The sequence below is a fragment of the Phoxinus phoxinus genome (genome assembly GCF_949152265.1).
Source record: "Phoxinus phoxinus genome assembly, chromosome: 11".
Taxonomy (NCBI): Eukaryota; Metazoa; Chordata; class Actinopteri; order Cypriniformes; family Leuciscidae; genus Phoxinus; species Phoxinus phoxinus.
Genome location: NC_136886.1, coordinates 7,162,780 through 7,177,935, shown reverse-complemented (window position 1 = coordinate 7,177,935; position 15,156 = coordinate 7,162,780). Strand labels below are relative to the sequence as shown.

General features: G+C 36.4%; 2 protein-coding genes across 2 annotated transcripts; one reads left to right on the top strand and one right to left on the bottom strand.

The window, feature by feature from the left end:
• Positions 1 to 246: 246 nt before the first annotated feature.
• On the bottom strand, positions 247 to 4,995 carry rdh20 (retinol dehydrogenase 20). The gene is made up of 5 exons (XM_079629624.1): positions 4,247 to 4,995; positions 1,806 to 1,904; positions 1,559 to 1,707; positions 1,122 to 1,253; positions 247 to 948 (listed from the first exon to the last, which is right to left on the bottom strand). The coding sequence occupies exons 1-5, from the start codon at positions 4,697 to 4,699 to the stop codon at positions 825 to 827; spliced, it is 957 nt and encodes a 318-aa protein (XP_079485750.1). The 5' UTR covers positions 4,700 to 4,995; the 3' UTR covers positions 247 to 824.
• A 2,866-nt stretch (positions 4,996 to 7,861) lies between these two features.
• LOC307007526 (somatomedin-B and thrombospondin type-1 domain-containing protein) lies at positions 7,862 to 14,002 on the top strand. Its single transcript, XM_079629625.1, has 5 exons — positions 7,862 to 8,273; positions 9,957 to 10,148; positions 10,599 to 10,674; positions 11,444 to 11,626; positions 13,106 to 14,002. Exons 1-5 carry the CDS (start codon positions 7,991 to 7,993, stop codon positions 13,221 to 13,223), a joined length of 852 nt encoding a protein of 283 aa, XP_079485751.1. The 5' UTR covers positions 7,862 to 7,990; the 3' UTR covers positions 13,224 to 14,002.
• The last annotated feature ends 1,154 nt before the right edge of the window (positions 14,003 to 15,156 follow it).

The window sequence follows — 15,156 nt, the reverse complement described above, 5'->3', positions numbered from 1 at the left end:
TATTAGTATAGTTGAATTGAATCAGTGAAGGCCAGCAGCCCACACAACACCTCTGCACTTACTCTCAACATGGGGACAGGAGAGGTGTCAGTCAATAAATGGAAAAACAAGTTCCTTTTTCAAAAAAGTAACACGTTACATTATTTTAAAGATAAGATTGAAAAATGTATACGCATTTCATATTTGGAAAAAAGTTATCTGATTACGGAACTCGCGTTACTTTTAACGAGTTACCCCAAACATTGAGAGTGTGAAAATAATATTTTTTTTATTTAAAAAAGGGACAATGTACATTAGACAACATTCCTGAATGTAAATGTACCCAAATTGGCCCAAAGTCTAGTTTTCGTTAGTAGTCCCTTTGCCAGATGTTATTAGTGCTAAAAACTAAAGAAAAGAGAGAGAAAACAATAATAATACAACCATATGTGGAACTTGTGGTTGATTTTATGTTTTTATGAACAAGTACAACAAGCAATCGTTTTTAATATAATTGGAAGCCACAGGGGAAAAAAACACTTGTACACTCTTATTTAAATCGGTATTATGCCCAATGACTTGCGCTGCCCAGTCCAGTTACATAAAAACACATTTCAGACGTGAACCATATCAGTGGTTGTTGAACGGCTCACCCATGATATTAGCCAGCCTGAAAAAACAACACAGCTAAATTGGGCCTGGATAACCAGAAGAAACCCATTTCACTTCAAACAGTGACATACCCACACATCCATAATAATATAAACGAATTCAAAGAATATTCCACACATTATTTGCTGCAGCTGTTCAAAAAAGACCCGTCAAATTGGTAGTGTTCCAGATGTTTAAGCAGCCTTTATTGGGCCGTTGGCTGCTCTTTTCTTCCTCATGGACTCAATGAACGGGTACATGCACTGGTCTGAACCCATAAAGCGATATGTCGCCACATTGGATTCCCATGGAAACAGGCTGCAAAGAAAAGATGTCATTCAAGTCAAATGCTGATGTGTAGGGCATCAAGGTTTGCTCTTTTAACAGCAAGAATATATGTATGGTGTCATAAAGGAGGCAGCATTATTTAGTGTGATGCAGATGTGAATAGAAATAAGACTTCAAGCATGCTGATGTTGGTCTGTACTCACGCTCTGGCCAGGAAGGGCAGGTAGGTTAGTCTGGGGATGCACACTAGCGGCTGGTCTATGAGAATGGCATTCATAGCCTGCTGTACGCAGTACAAGGGCTCCAGTGGAGGCAGGATCAGTTCAACCTCTTCCCTGTAGGGGGAGAGAAACGGCGACAGTTAAGAGTACGATGAAGGGCCATTTACTGTGATTTACACGTGCAGTGTAGACCTTAAGTGCAGTGTACTTGATTTCTGAAGGATCATGTGACACTGAAGAGTAATGATGCTGAAAATTCAGCTTTGTATCATAGAAATATATTACATTTTTAAAATATTCAAATAGAAAACTTATTTAAAAATTATTATTTTTTATTGTATTTTTTATCAAATAAAGGCAGCCTTCTTGAGCATAAGAGAACAAATTTAAATTTTGAACAGTAGTGTATATACACTGACCTAATCCTGCAGCCATCAAACATGCCAGTGTCCACAACATAAGGGCACACAAGAGTGGTCTTCACTCCATCCACGTCCTCTTCCGTCAGCAGTTCATGGGCCAGAGACTCATGAAACCCCACCGCAGCAAACTTACTGGCACAATAATCCTATAATACATACGTATGACATGAAAATTAGGAATAGATGAAACATTTTGAAGGTGGGTTTTGAATACTATGAAAAATGAGCCCTTCTCAGTTCTCACCTCTACGCAGGCTGTGCTGAAGAGTCCAAGGACACTGGCTACAGTGATGATGTGGCCATGATTATTGGCCTTCATCTGAGGGAGGAACGCCTTGACAGTCTGCATGCAGACAAACAAAATAAAGCAGTTTGATATTTATATACCCTTAAAGGCATAGTTCACCATGCTATTTTAAAGGTATTTTGTTTTGGAGGTCTCCTACAATATGCATCCAAGGCCAAAAAAACTTTTATTTTCTCATAATACACATTTCAACATCACCCCTTTTCTCACAGTGTCTGAAACACGATTCAGTCTCTCTAAAACCCTAATTTCCGAGAGCCTACTCTGTTCTGATTGGTCAAACGGCCCAGTCTGTTGATTGGTCTACCGCTTACAGCGCATGTCGAAACTAAACGTCCATTACCATATCTGAATTTCCACTCCGGAGGCTTGCTCAGCTCCTAATACACAGTGATACGTACAGTAATGATGGTGTTGGTTATACCATATCAGTTTAACCAAAGTCCTTTTCATTTGAAAGTGCATGCAAAGTGAATTTGCTTTCATAGCGCAGAAAACTGCACCTTCTCGACATGCCTACAACACAAACCTAACTCTTCCAGGCCTCAGCTTCAACTAAAGTGTTTGAGGGCGAGTCAAAGTAGACATTATATTATATCTGAAAAAGCATAATAGGGGCACTGTCGTTCTAAATTCGTATGCTGTTTGTTTTTCTGTCGAACACAAACTGAGAATTCTATAAAAATGTTCATGCAGCTCAATGAAAACATCATAAAAGAAAGACACCATAACAGCACAATTAAAGTAGTCCACATTACCCGTTCGCTTTATTCTACGTCTTCTGAAGACATACGATAGCTTTGTGTGAGGAAGAGATTGAAATTTATGTTGTTATTCACTGATAATCCTCCCCACGGGCAAACTTCTGAAATCTCATTTAGTTAGGTTAGAATTAAGATTTTATTCAGTTACATCAAAATCAAAAGCATATGAATGAGAATGAGATTTAAGAGCTTTGGCAAAGGGTATTTGGTTTTGGATTTTGAGAGCCATGATTATTATGAATAGCTACTTGAAGATTCTTCAAAAAAGTGTGATTTTCCCACAAAAAAAAATAACAACATGGATGATGATAAATAAAGACTGAAGTTTTCATTTAATAAATATATTAGCTATGATCTTACACAGACCAAACTCACTACCATTTTCAAGGCACTAACAAATAACACCAAGGATGTTTATAAATGTACTATAGTAGTACCATGGTATTATTTGTACTTGAAAAAGGTGATCATTAGTTTAAATGGTAGCGCATGGTGCAAGAATGGAAGTTTTATCCTAACAAATGCTCAAGTTGGCTGCACAACGAACACTAACATTAACTATAAAATGTACTCTAAGCTGCCTTGGAGTAGTGTGTCTGCCTATTGAATAGATCTAAATGCAAAGAACCATAGCATCACCATCTCTGGTTGTTACGATCTCTTCCAGTGCACACGTCAGCTCAATGCTAATGTGTAGGCTTCTAAAAGATTGCTCAATGTAAGCATTAATCCACTTCGTATTTGCATTAAGAGGATCAGAGTGAGACTTTCACTTGGGAAGAATATGTTTAATCAGAGAAGGGCTGTAAATAAGGCTAAAGGGATAAAATTAGGTAATTCCCACATCACGCATTCTATGCATATCAAGTAATACAAAGGCAAAGCAGCTTTATTTACTTCTAATCCATTTATTATATTTGTCAAACTTTGGCATGCATGCGGAATGTAATTCAGTATTGTACAAGGTGTTCACATGGCATTGTACTATAATTCTCATCATTCTCAGCTTAGAAGATTCATTAATGTTGAGTCTTTGATTTATTTTATGGTATGCATCTTTATTTCTTTAAAGTCTATAGAGTTTTTTTTTTTGTCACTCATTACATTAACATTTAAGCAAATCCAAAGAGACTAACGGTGAATTCAAGACGAGGTAGGCTATCCATAAGTTCATGCATTCTCTGGGAGTTGAAACCTTGACCTTAGTGTAGAGCCGTGTTCTACTGTTACAGGAAAATTATAGGCCTACATTATTATTATTGAAAATTCATATAAAAAATATTTGAAAGTAGCCTACATACTTTTTTTAAAATGAAGATAAACATATTTTGGTCACCCTCAGGTTGTGTTCCAGTAATTTTGACCAGGAAAGGGATTTATCCCCCAAAAATAGTTATATCATTGGACTACTGACTGTAGCATATATATAATTTAAAGCAATTTAAAAGGCCAAAAAAGGGGAATTTAAAGGTCATAAACACACACACACACACACACACCTTGGGACTATGAAGATCATTGCAAAAACGGCTAAATAAATAGTTTGAGACCATTATTTTGTTTGAACTTTGAGGGTACCATTTTTTATATTTTACTTCAAACTTACAATCTTACCCAGAAGAGGGCGTGGCAGTTCACTTTCAGTGTCCTCTCCACCAATGTATCTGGGCAGTCCAGGAGTCTCTCACCGGCCACCACCCCGGCATTGTTCACCAAGTAGGTCACATCCCTTCCCACATCCTTCCGTACCTGGTCGGCAGTGCGGTACACTTCTTCTCGGTTTGTCACATCCACCGTGTACGCGTGTGCCTGGCCCCCTTGCGCCCTCACCATCTTGGCTGTCTCCTCATTAGCGTCTCCGTTGATGTCCCACAGCACCACTTCTGCGCCGTGTTTCGAGAACTCCAGGGCGAACAGGCGGCCCAGTGCTCCTCCAGAGCCGGTTATTAACACCAGCTCGCCGTCTATGGGCTTCGTACGTGGTCTCAGCACGATGCGCAGACAAGAGCGCAGGATGAAGTACACTATGTCCAACATCATCATCTGTAAATCCATTAGGAAGATCATGGTGCCCAGGTAGATGTGTGTGATTGTTTGAGGGAATGAGTGAGACAGCCAAGCTTGTTATTGGACTAGCCATGCCTTTCCCTCAGAGGCTGTTTAAATACTGCCGTGCTCAGGATTAGGGGAAAATACCTCAAGCCACTAATTAAACAGCTTTTGCTGTGGGAAAAGGCTTACTTCAAGAAAGGACGGTGCCCTAAGGGAACACGGTGATGGAAAAGATGCAATGCTCGCAAAAGTAGCCTATACTGTGTTCCTCTGAGAAACGTTGCCGTCGCTTGCAAAATATCATTCACCTCGAATGGCTGTCACTGAGTATTTCGGTAATCGAGTAATCGGCTGATTATTTTGAAGATTATTCAAGTAATCTTTTTTTTTATATATATAAAATTATACCAAAACAAATACCTAAGCCTTTAAAATAGCCTACATATAATGAGGCAATCATATTTGTTTCAAATAAAGAACCAAAAGCAAGTAATCATAATTAATAGAACATTGTTACAATACATACTATACATATAAACAATCATTTTATATAGCTATACATTATGTATTATAAAAAATAGCTGCAGCATCACACATCATATGCAGAGATGGAGTTTGAGACATTTACTGTGAATGGAGCCGCTCTGAGACGCACGGAATGTAACCTGCATGTAAAGCGCATTAAACGTACAGAACTTATGCCTTTGTGAATTCACAATAGCACTATGATATAGTATGCTTTTAAAAATGTTTTAATACATTGTGCAGCCTTAGAAAACGGTCTAAAAATGCGGTTCTTGGATTTTCATCCGTAGAATTCACCAGGGACTGTAAATACTGTACAGAATTTGTGTACACAACCATTGTATACAGTTATATAAAATTTAAATAATTTGATTCTGAAGAGTGCAGAAGCAGAAGAGTGGCGCTGTTCCGCTTTTAACTCTATAGCAATCATCTAATGCAAGTTTAGCAATGGCTAGCTTGAATACATCTCAGCATTGGTTGCAATATTACATCAAAACATAAACCTTTAAACACTATGAATAGCCACTTTCACACATATTTATAGTCCTAACTAATCAAATCAAACTCACTCTGATTTGACCTTAGCTGCATAGCATGCTGGGTAGGTAACCAGCAGTGCCACAATATTATTGTTGATAATGTGATATTATTTATGCTGAAAAAGCCACACTAAAACATAATGGAGCATCATTGAGTTCCCTGAACCACAAAAACAATCCACTTTTGACATTTGAAAACCACAACTGATATTTTAGCCATAGCTTTTTGTGACTGGACAAAAATTCATTTTAGTAACCAACTCTTCTTTCAGAGTGGAATCATATGGGACTATGGAAGTGTTTGTGCGGTAAGGAGATTATGTGTGCATGTAGCATTAATCTGTGTTGGTAATGCATTTGTAAGGCAATGCAATTCTTGTTTTGAACAGTGTTAGTCTTGTTTAGTTATATGGACAAAGCACTGTAGTCACCCTGGATGGATCAAAGGTCTCCAGCAGGCATAGCTTTAAATCAACTTAACCTCACTTTTCAAACTAATGAAACAAATGTCAAATTAGTATTTATTTTAATGATATTTTGCATGGTTAAATCACATTAACATAGGCTACTTTATACACACGAAATCAGATTACTTTTTCAAGTATGGTAACTATAAAGTAACGCATTACTTTTAAATTTAAAACCAAATAGGCCTACTACTTTTTCAAATAAGTAACACAAGTTACTTTGTTGTTCCATTTATTGACTGACCTCTCTCCCCAATGTTGAGAGAAATTATTTTTAGCAGTGACGGAAAAATCTGAAAGCCGTCTGTCATTTTGACAGAGATATTGGAGGGGGTGATCTGATTGCAACTTGTAACTGTAATTCTCACCACTGTCCACTTGGTTGCTAGTGCGCTCTAGTCAAGTTAATGGTAAACAAATGGCTTTTCTGAGATAGGCCTACATGATAATTTTACAAGCTGTTTTTTTGGTTGAAACACTGATTGAGCGATTACATGAGAGACATGATACGGATTTCGCTAAGCTGGACTGTATTCACCATATTTTCTGATATTCATTTATGTTTATTTCGTTCTAACGTAAAGAGTAAGATCGCGTTCACTCCCGCTCCGTTTATCTTGAACTGAGGCGCTACAGTGATCTCTCGCGCCACATCAAAGATCGACAAAACGGTATTTATCGTTTGAATTTTGTCATAAAGTGGACATAATTTGAAAGTGAACCTGAAAAGTGTTTCTCTGTTTCAACTTTTCCTCTACAAAGGTTAAAGCCCTGTAGACTACTACAGGGCTTTACATTTGCCAAAATTATACAACAAAACAAGCAAGCCCAACTCAAGTAAGACAAAGTAACGTAAAAGTAACATTACATTCCACAAAAAGTAACTAATTCTCGCAATTAGTTACTTTTTTTGGAGTAATGCAATATTGTTTTACTTTTAAAAGTAGCTTTACCCAAAAATGGTCAAAACTAATTTTAAGATAACAGCATTTTTGAGTGTAAGGATAATTGAACTGTTTTTACTCTAAATGAAGCACAATTAAAGTACAAGGACCTAGACTATAAATTAATTAAACTTGAGACAAAAAAAGAAAAAAAAAGAAGCCCAGTGGAACTCTATAAACTCATTGTGTGTATGCATGGAAAAGTTTCACAATATCAAAGCTCCCTTTATTTTTACACACACGTCATATGCACTTGCATGTGCCCATTTACCTCACATAACTTTTAAGTCCCTCTTTCTCTCTCTTTGCATATGAGTCATGGGAATGTGTATATTTGAGGCCCTACATTACAGCAGTGCCTATGGTATTGTTCTTTCTGCATGAATAGCCTCTAGCTACAGGAATTAATTTAATCCTCCCTTTTCACGTGTTTCAGCATCAATGGGCAATACTGGCCAGCTAAGGAAACATTGAAGAGAGTCCTCAAACACAAAATCAAAACCAACTACTGTATATAGAACAATTGTATTGGCTAAATGCAAACTGTTTTAGGTCATCCGTTACAGGCCATTATTTTTAAAATTTGAAATGTAACTGCATAAAAGATCATCAGTATGCATTCTTCAAAATCAGAAGAAAGTCAGTCTTAGATTAACTAATCCTTTAATTTTGCTGCAATTTGTGAAGACATGAGTGTACTCGATGTAATGAGTTTAACTCGCCTTAAGTGCCATGATGCAAAAAAGAGAAAACCAAAACCTCTGACTGAGCGAAATATTACCTAAAACAGGCTGGGTAAATGTCACATGATAGAAGTCAATTACATGCATGAGTTCCTCAGATGAGGGGAGCAACATATTCAGGCTGCTCATTATCATGTCAGCGTGCAGCTCCAGACGCTCATGGATGCTTTTCTACCTCGCTCTGCTGGTAACACTGGTGTCCCAGAGCGAAGGAGGTTGTCAGGATACGGGACTGTGTTGCTTTGGACAAAACCAGTCATGTATTACTGAAGACTGGAGGAAAGATCGCTCCTATGGGGAATGTTACTGCGACCAGGCATGCAAGACGACATTGGACTGTTGTCACGACTATGACCTTGCTTGTCCAGGTTTCTAATTTCATATTTTTCAGATGCTATGTATTAAAATTATAAAACAGATTCAGGCTGCTATAGGCCATGTCTGTGAGGCCAGATTTTATCCACAGCTTCTTGAACAATTTTAACATCAAGATTTAAAATTGTATGTGAAAATAAAATATTGTGTACAATATATGTTCGTTATGCTGCTTGATAATTCAGATTTACTTTTTTGCAGATTTATTTTTTATAATAGATTTACCATTTACTGCACTTTGTTATTTTTATACACTGTAAAAAAAATATTTTCATGATTTATCACAATACTTTTTCTTTTGTCAAATCAACTTAATTTATGTAAATTAATTTCAATGAACAAATTTAAGGAAACAGGTTACTTACTTTTTTAAGTTAAACCAACAATATTATTTTTTACAGTGTAGTTATTTACCTATAGTGGCTAATGAATCGGAAGTCTCACACATTTACAGAAAATAGCTTACTTTTCCATTGCAAAATAAAGTGGATGTTTTTATATGAATAATTTAGATGAATGCATCAGGGATGTGCTGTAACTAAAACACTGGAGGATTGGAAAAAGTTTTCAAACATCTTTTAGTGCAGATTGTTTTGTGATCCTGTCACATTGTAACGTGTGATGGCTCAGTTAAAAACTACACTGGAGAGAGTAAACCTCATTTCACATGCAAAGAAGCCTTAAAGGCACGGCAACGACAACAGCCGGCTTAGTTTTAAGTATTAGAGTGAGGGTGGAAAACGGTCATCCTAGACAACAGGGAACGTTATCAGAACTTTGGCTAATGTTCAAGCAAAGTTCTCCTAAATTTTTTAACAAAATGTCTTCCAGTAACATTAATAGAACATTTGTTGTAAGTTATACGCATGGTCTTTAATAATGTTCTTAAAACTTTATCACAAAAACAATGTTTATACCACATTTTGAGCATTCGGAGAACATTCAGAAATTACATTTTCACAACTTAATGGGAACATTAGCAAAACGTTCTTAGAACTTTTATTTTTAGTTAGGATTACAAAAGAAATGTGTGCAAAAAACAACAACACACAACTCATATTACAAGTGGTTTTGAGTAAATAAAATAAAATGTATGATATGACCCCTTTAATATATTTCTGTGTCTGTACAGAAAATACAAATATTTTATCAATAAAAAACAATTTTTTCTTTAATATATACATGCATATGTGTGTATTTAATTATTTATGTATTTAATTATACACAGTACACACACATATATTATGTAAACACAAACTTTTATTTGGGATGCGAACGTCCCTAACGTTCTGGCAAGTTTCTCTCAAAGTTATGAAGAAACGTTCTTCCAGTAACATTAATAGAACGTTTGTTCAAAGTTATCTGGTCTTTAAAATGTTCTCAAAATGTTAGCACACAATGCATCATTCATGAAACGTTGGTTGGCATCTAATCTAATCTTATTTTAATGTTACTACTGTTTCAGAGCATTAGTAGATGATTCAAAAGTAACGTTCCCGTAATGTTTACAAAATTATACATTCGTATATACTCCCTTAACATTTGCATAACCAATAAAAGTTTTTTTTTTTACTGGATGTTATGAAATATTTCATTACTTAATGGGAACGCTAGCAAAACTTTCTAAGAATTTTGTCAGGTGAGAATCTGACACATCCACTATGTGTGTGTTTTAGCCGTGTCCTGCGTGGTGAGTGAATGGAGCGTGTGGTCTGGCTGTCTGGAGCCGTGTAAACCCACACTTCGCAGCAGGCGGAGGCAGGTGATTCAGGAAGCTCGTAATGGAGGCGCACCCTGTCCCGCTCTCCATCAGACCGCAGGCTGCGCAGAGTACCATGATCAACATGGTCCCTGCCTGCAGTCACTGGGTATGGTCATCTATAGCTCTGTGAAATATCCTTTGCCATCCTTCAACACAAATGTCAAATTTAATAATCAACAGTGGATAATATCGTAGGTTTGAGGTCAACCCATTAGATCCATAATAAAAGCAACTGGTAGTAATGATTTATACAGCCATTATTTTTCCATTGAATTGTTATTTTTGGATGGACTCCATGGTACGCATTACATCCCATTTATCTCATATAATTACATTATCAGTACATTGCCTGTTTCTGAGTGTAATCATCATCCTCAGTTCATATGCTCTATCTAAATGCCACCTTTTACTCTGAACAACCGTATAGTACATGAATGTGCTTTTGAAAATGACTTGTAGCTTCTTATGAGACTGCAGGTGAAGTATGAGGGCAAATATGCATTAAAATCTCTCATTCATAATCTTTGGCCTACTCCTTTGTCTCCTTATTTTACAGTCCCAGCTCTCATCACCACGGGTGGCTATGGAAATGCACGGAAAAAGAGGGAGATTTTTGACAACAATATCACAAGGTAAGATCTGACAGTTCAACACTAAATTGTAACAAGAAGTTGCATGGTGGTATATATATATATATATTTTTTTTAAATGTACCATGGTACATATCGTAGATCTCACAAACCACCACTAAAACTAGTACACATACCCTGACAATACAATATTTATTTGTTTATAATGACATGTACCATTGTAGCAACAGTTGTCTTTGATAAGTACAGTAATGTTTAAAAGTTATGTGAATGGTAAGACTTTAATGTTTTTGAATGAAGTCTCTTGTGCTCACCAAGGCTGCATGTATTTGATCAAAAATACAATTCAAAACAGTAATGTTGTGAAATATCATTACAATTTATGTTTCTATTTGAATATATGGTAAGACTATTTTAGTGATGTAGTTACTTCATGTACTTACTATTTTAATAACAATAAATTATGCATAATTACAAGTAACTAACCCTAAACCAAACCCTAATCGTAACTCTATAGTAAGTACATGTTTAATCTTACGCAGTATTTATTTGAGTAAGTACAATGTTACTGCTTCACCTTAAAATAAAGTGTATCCGAATATTTTTTATTTATTCTTTTGATGTCAAAGCTGAATTTTCAGTAGCCACTACTCTAATCTTCAGTGTCACATGATGATCCTTCAGAAATGATTATAAAATGCTGATTTATTGCATCCTTTCAATAAAAAAAATTAATAAAAATCGTACTGACCCCCTTTTGAACGGTAGTGTGTATATGTCATTTCTGTGTGTCTGTATGTGCACGCCTCAGTTACTGTGTGGAGTTTGAACTGGCGTCCCTGTCGGCGAGTTGTCAACGCAGCTTCAGTCCTCACACACGTTGGATGCGGTACCTGCAGGAGGGGCATCAGGTGTGTGTGGAGTGCCAGCCACCAGCATTGGCCCAGGGTCAACGCTACTGCTCCGGGGACGGGGAGAACATGGGACAGGACAGGTAAGAGGAGAAAGACCTGGGTATATATATTTTAATTCCAGGCTCAATACAACTTAGGAACAATAATATAGACAATCTATCCCCTGGTTTCACAGACAAGGATTGAGCCTTGAGCCTTGTCCCAGACTAAAATGTTTCAGCTGTTTTAACTGAAAGCAACTTGCACTGACATATCTTAAAATATGTCAGTGGCATTGTTTTGTCCAAGATACACACCAGTAATTTGGTTTTCAGTAAAGGCATGTTTATAAAAGCTACTTAAATTTCCTAATTGAACTAAGGCCTAATCCTGGCTTAATCTAAGCCTGGCTTAATCTAAGCCTGGCTTAATCTAAGCCCTGTTTGTGAAACCAGGCCTATAACAAACAGTACCTTAGTGAAAAATAAATATACCAAAATGTATTTGAAATACATTTTGTAGGATGTGCGTTGTGCAATAAAGAAGTACTCAAAATTATATTGAGTTTATAAAATTATAATATTTATATCAGTAAGTCTCAAGCGATGTCAGAAATATGTTAATGGGTTTGTAGTATACTTAGTATGAAATAAATGCATTGTAGGATTTTTAATGTACACATTATTTCAAAAGTATAGCCACGAGACTAATGTGATCAAGTTAATCTTCTCATAGAGTGAGAAGAAAAACAAACGCCCACAGGAATTGCCAGAAGCAAACTCCCACTGCAAATGTAGGATTTAGACAACCATAATACTCAAAGAACACACTATTATGAATGGAAGAATGAATAAACACTATCGTTAAAAATGTTGAGTTCGATAAGATTTTTACGACGTTTTTGAAAGAAGTCTCTTATGCTCACCAAAGCTGCATTTTTTTAAATCAAAACTACTGTAATACAGTAATATTGTGAAATATTATTACAATTTAAAATAGCTGTTTTCTATTTTAATAATCTTTTGTAACATCATAAAAGTCTTTACTGTCACTTTTGATCCATTTAATGCATCAATGCTGAATAAAAAAAAAAAGCTGTACATTTATTACTTGAGCTGTAAAGTTCTAACTGTAAATCGAGCTGTAAATCATTATGTGATCCATAACAACAACAACAACAGCTAAAAATAATTTCATATGGTCTTGATTCGATCTTGGCCACTAGAGGGAACCATGAGACACCGTTAAATATGTAAGTGCTTGTGTATAAAACATCTTGTACTGGTTTAAGGCCCTCAAGACAGGCGTGTGAACTCATTTGGAGCACTCTAGAGCCGTGTTATGTTTTTTTAATAAAAATAGAGCAATTGCCTGTTTAATCTAGTCTACATTTAAAACCCTAATGGTGAAGGGATACTGTTTTTATATAGTATTTATAACCAACCAACACATAAAACGCAAGCATCATCCTTTAGGTGGGGTTGAAACTCTTAACCTAGCTCAAGGACATCATCAGCCATCACTCTATCTGTCTTCCTCCATCATCTCTTTCCATCACACTCTCCCTCTCTCCCTCTCAGGAGGCTGTCTCTGCAGTGGCAGGCCGTGGGGAATTCTCAGTGCAGAGGGGTGTGGAGACGAGTCCGCCGACGAGACTCCTGTTCCTGTCCCACTGTACACAGTTTTCTCTTTATCTGACTCGCACACTTTAACCGGGTCATGCAATTTCAAAGAAGTGACGATAGAATGTGCAGAGACCGGCTTGTAAGCCTAATGATACAGCGGATTACAGTACGTTATCAAGAGCAGATTCAATATTAGTCTCGGATAATTCACATTTCCTCATAAAAGACTCCTTACTAATGCTTGCGCCCGGATTAAGTAATGCGTTTAAGAAGTAATTATCCAATGCATGAATTAAAAAGTAAGTGCAAGATAAGTTTCCAAATGCTTTTTGGGGCCTTTGGGGCTAACACCATTTGAAATCATGTGTATAAACTCTAATGACAACACAGAATAATAGGTAAAATTAATAATCTGTATCATTTATTTGATTTCCAGCCAACCAAGGGGGGAGGGGGATACCTCTTCTTCATACTGCAAAGAAATCTAAAGATTTCAGGACATTTTGACACATTTTTGGCTCTTTTTCCTATATATAAGACAAGGAATTGGCTTTTCGTCACATACAGAACAAGTTACAGCTTCAGAGGTACGACATGCATTAAACAACATAACACACGTACAGAAACAACGGCATAGAAAGTCAACAGGTAGAAAGATTACAAAACAAACAGCCTTTAGACCTACAAACAACATTGTAGAAGATTTCGGGGGAAGGGAGGGATTGTAAACAGTGCTCTCTTTTTTTAAGTTCCCTGGAAATGCTATATGGATGCTTACAGTAATTTATTTTCATCATGAAATGCTTCCTAAATTTCATACTACTAGTTACCACTGTTATTGTACAATTTCATAAGAAAACAACAAAAAATCGAATAAACGAAATAAACGAAAGATGGTGCTTATTTGTGCTTTCTGGTTTGAATGAAATACACAAATCATAAAAAACCTCATAAATAAACTGAATTAAAAGTCAAAGTGCCTGTTATGCATGTAACTGTGAATCTAACATAAACATAAAACATTTTATTTTCAAACAGCGTCCATGTTGACACTGGAAGCATCACTAGGGAGTCACAGTTTGACACCTTTCTGAGCAAATTTAAATACCACTTAATTTAAAGGATTTAATAAATGTACCACGATGAATTGCAACCTGCACTGTCGTGTGGGTGGGTATTCTAGACAAAACACCTTTAATGCCATCAAACCATCCAATAAGACACTGACATTGTACTCAAATTACTGATTGTCATCACTGTTTTTAGACTGGAGTCAAAAAATATCCCCCAAAATAATCACCCATAAATAATTCGCTCTAATCTTCGTTAATGCTCTAAGCACACCGCACTGCAAGTGTTCCCCGTGGGACGTTACAGAATGACATCTGCAGAACATACATCAGCAATAAAACAACATATGCTAATCTCTGACATCTCTGATTAAGCAATTAACATGGACTATATGGTGGTGAATCTCACAAAACCTGCCAGGAACATGTCTGGGTTGTATTTCAACAGAAAATCAATTAAAAAACAAACAAAAAAACAACAACAAATTAAACCTATTTCAGGAGCCAGTAAGATTGTGTGAATTTTTTTGCGTGACAAATTAAACTATATATATATATATTGGGGGAAAACGCATGATATTATTTTAAAGAAAATACACAAATTATCTAGAAAATACACTTTATCAAATATTCCAGGCATTTCTTTGTGAGATTGACCCATGGATCATTCAAAAAACCAGGGTTGACATTGACCTCAGGGCACAGCCTAACACAGATACACAGCAAAGAGAGTTTTGAATGGCTTCAGTAAGGTCACATTTTAGTGATAATGTTCTCTCTGTTTGAATCTACTGAATGAATAGGGTATTGAATGTGGATCACACACCCGACAGATTATGGATATTATATAATATCCACATAAAAGACCACAAGTGGAGCAAGGGACCTTAGCAGTCAGAAAGCAGCTTCCTCTCCACACCATTACAGAAAGCAGTA

Bases quoted from the DNA above. Each gene is read 5' to 3' on its own strand.
- rdh20 (XM_079629624.1), bottom strand. From the start codon at position 4,699: ATGATCTTCCTAATGGATTTACAGATGATGATGTTGGACATAGTGTAC. The intron at 1,905-4,246 runs GTAAGATTGTAA...GTCTGCATGCAG, and splicing joins ACTGCCACGCCCTCTTCTGG to ACTGTCAAGGCGTTCCTCCC. The intron at 1,254-1,558 runs GTCAGTGTATAT...CTCCCCCTACAG, and splicing joins TTTGATGGCTGCAGGATTAG to GGAAGAGGTTGAACTGATCC.
- LOC307007526 (XM_079629625.1), top strand. From the start codon at position 7,991: ATGAGTTCCTCAGATGAGGGGAGCAACATATTCAGGCTGCTCATTATC. The intron at 8,274-9,956 runs GTTTCTAATTTC...TGTGTGTTTTAG, and splicing joins CTATGACCTTGCTTGTCCAG to CCGTGTCCTGCGTGGTGAGT. The intron at 10,149-10,598 runs GTATGGTCATCT...CTTATTTTACAG, and splicing joins TCCCTGCCTGCAGTCACTGG to TCCCAGCTCTCATCACCACG.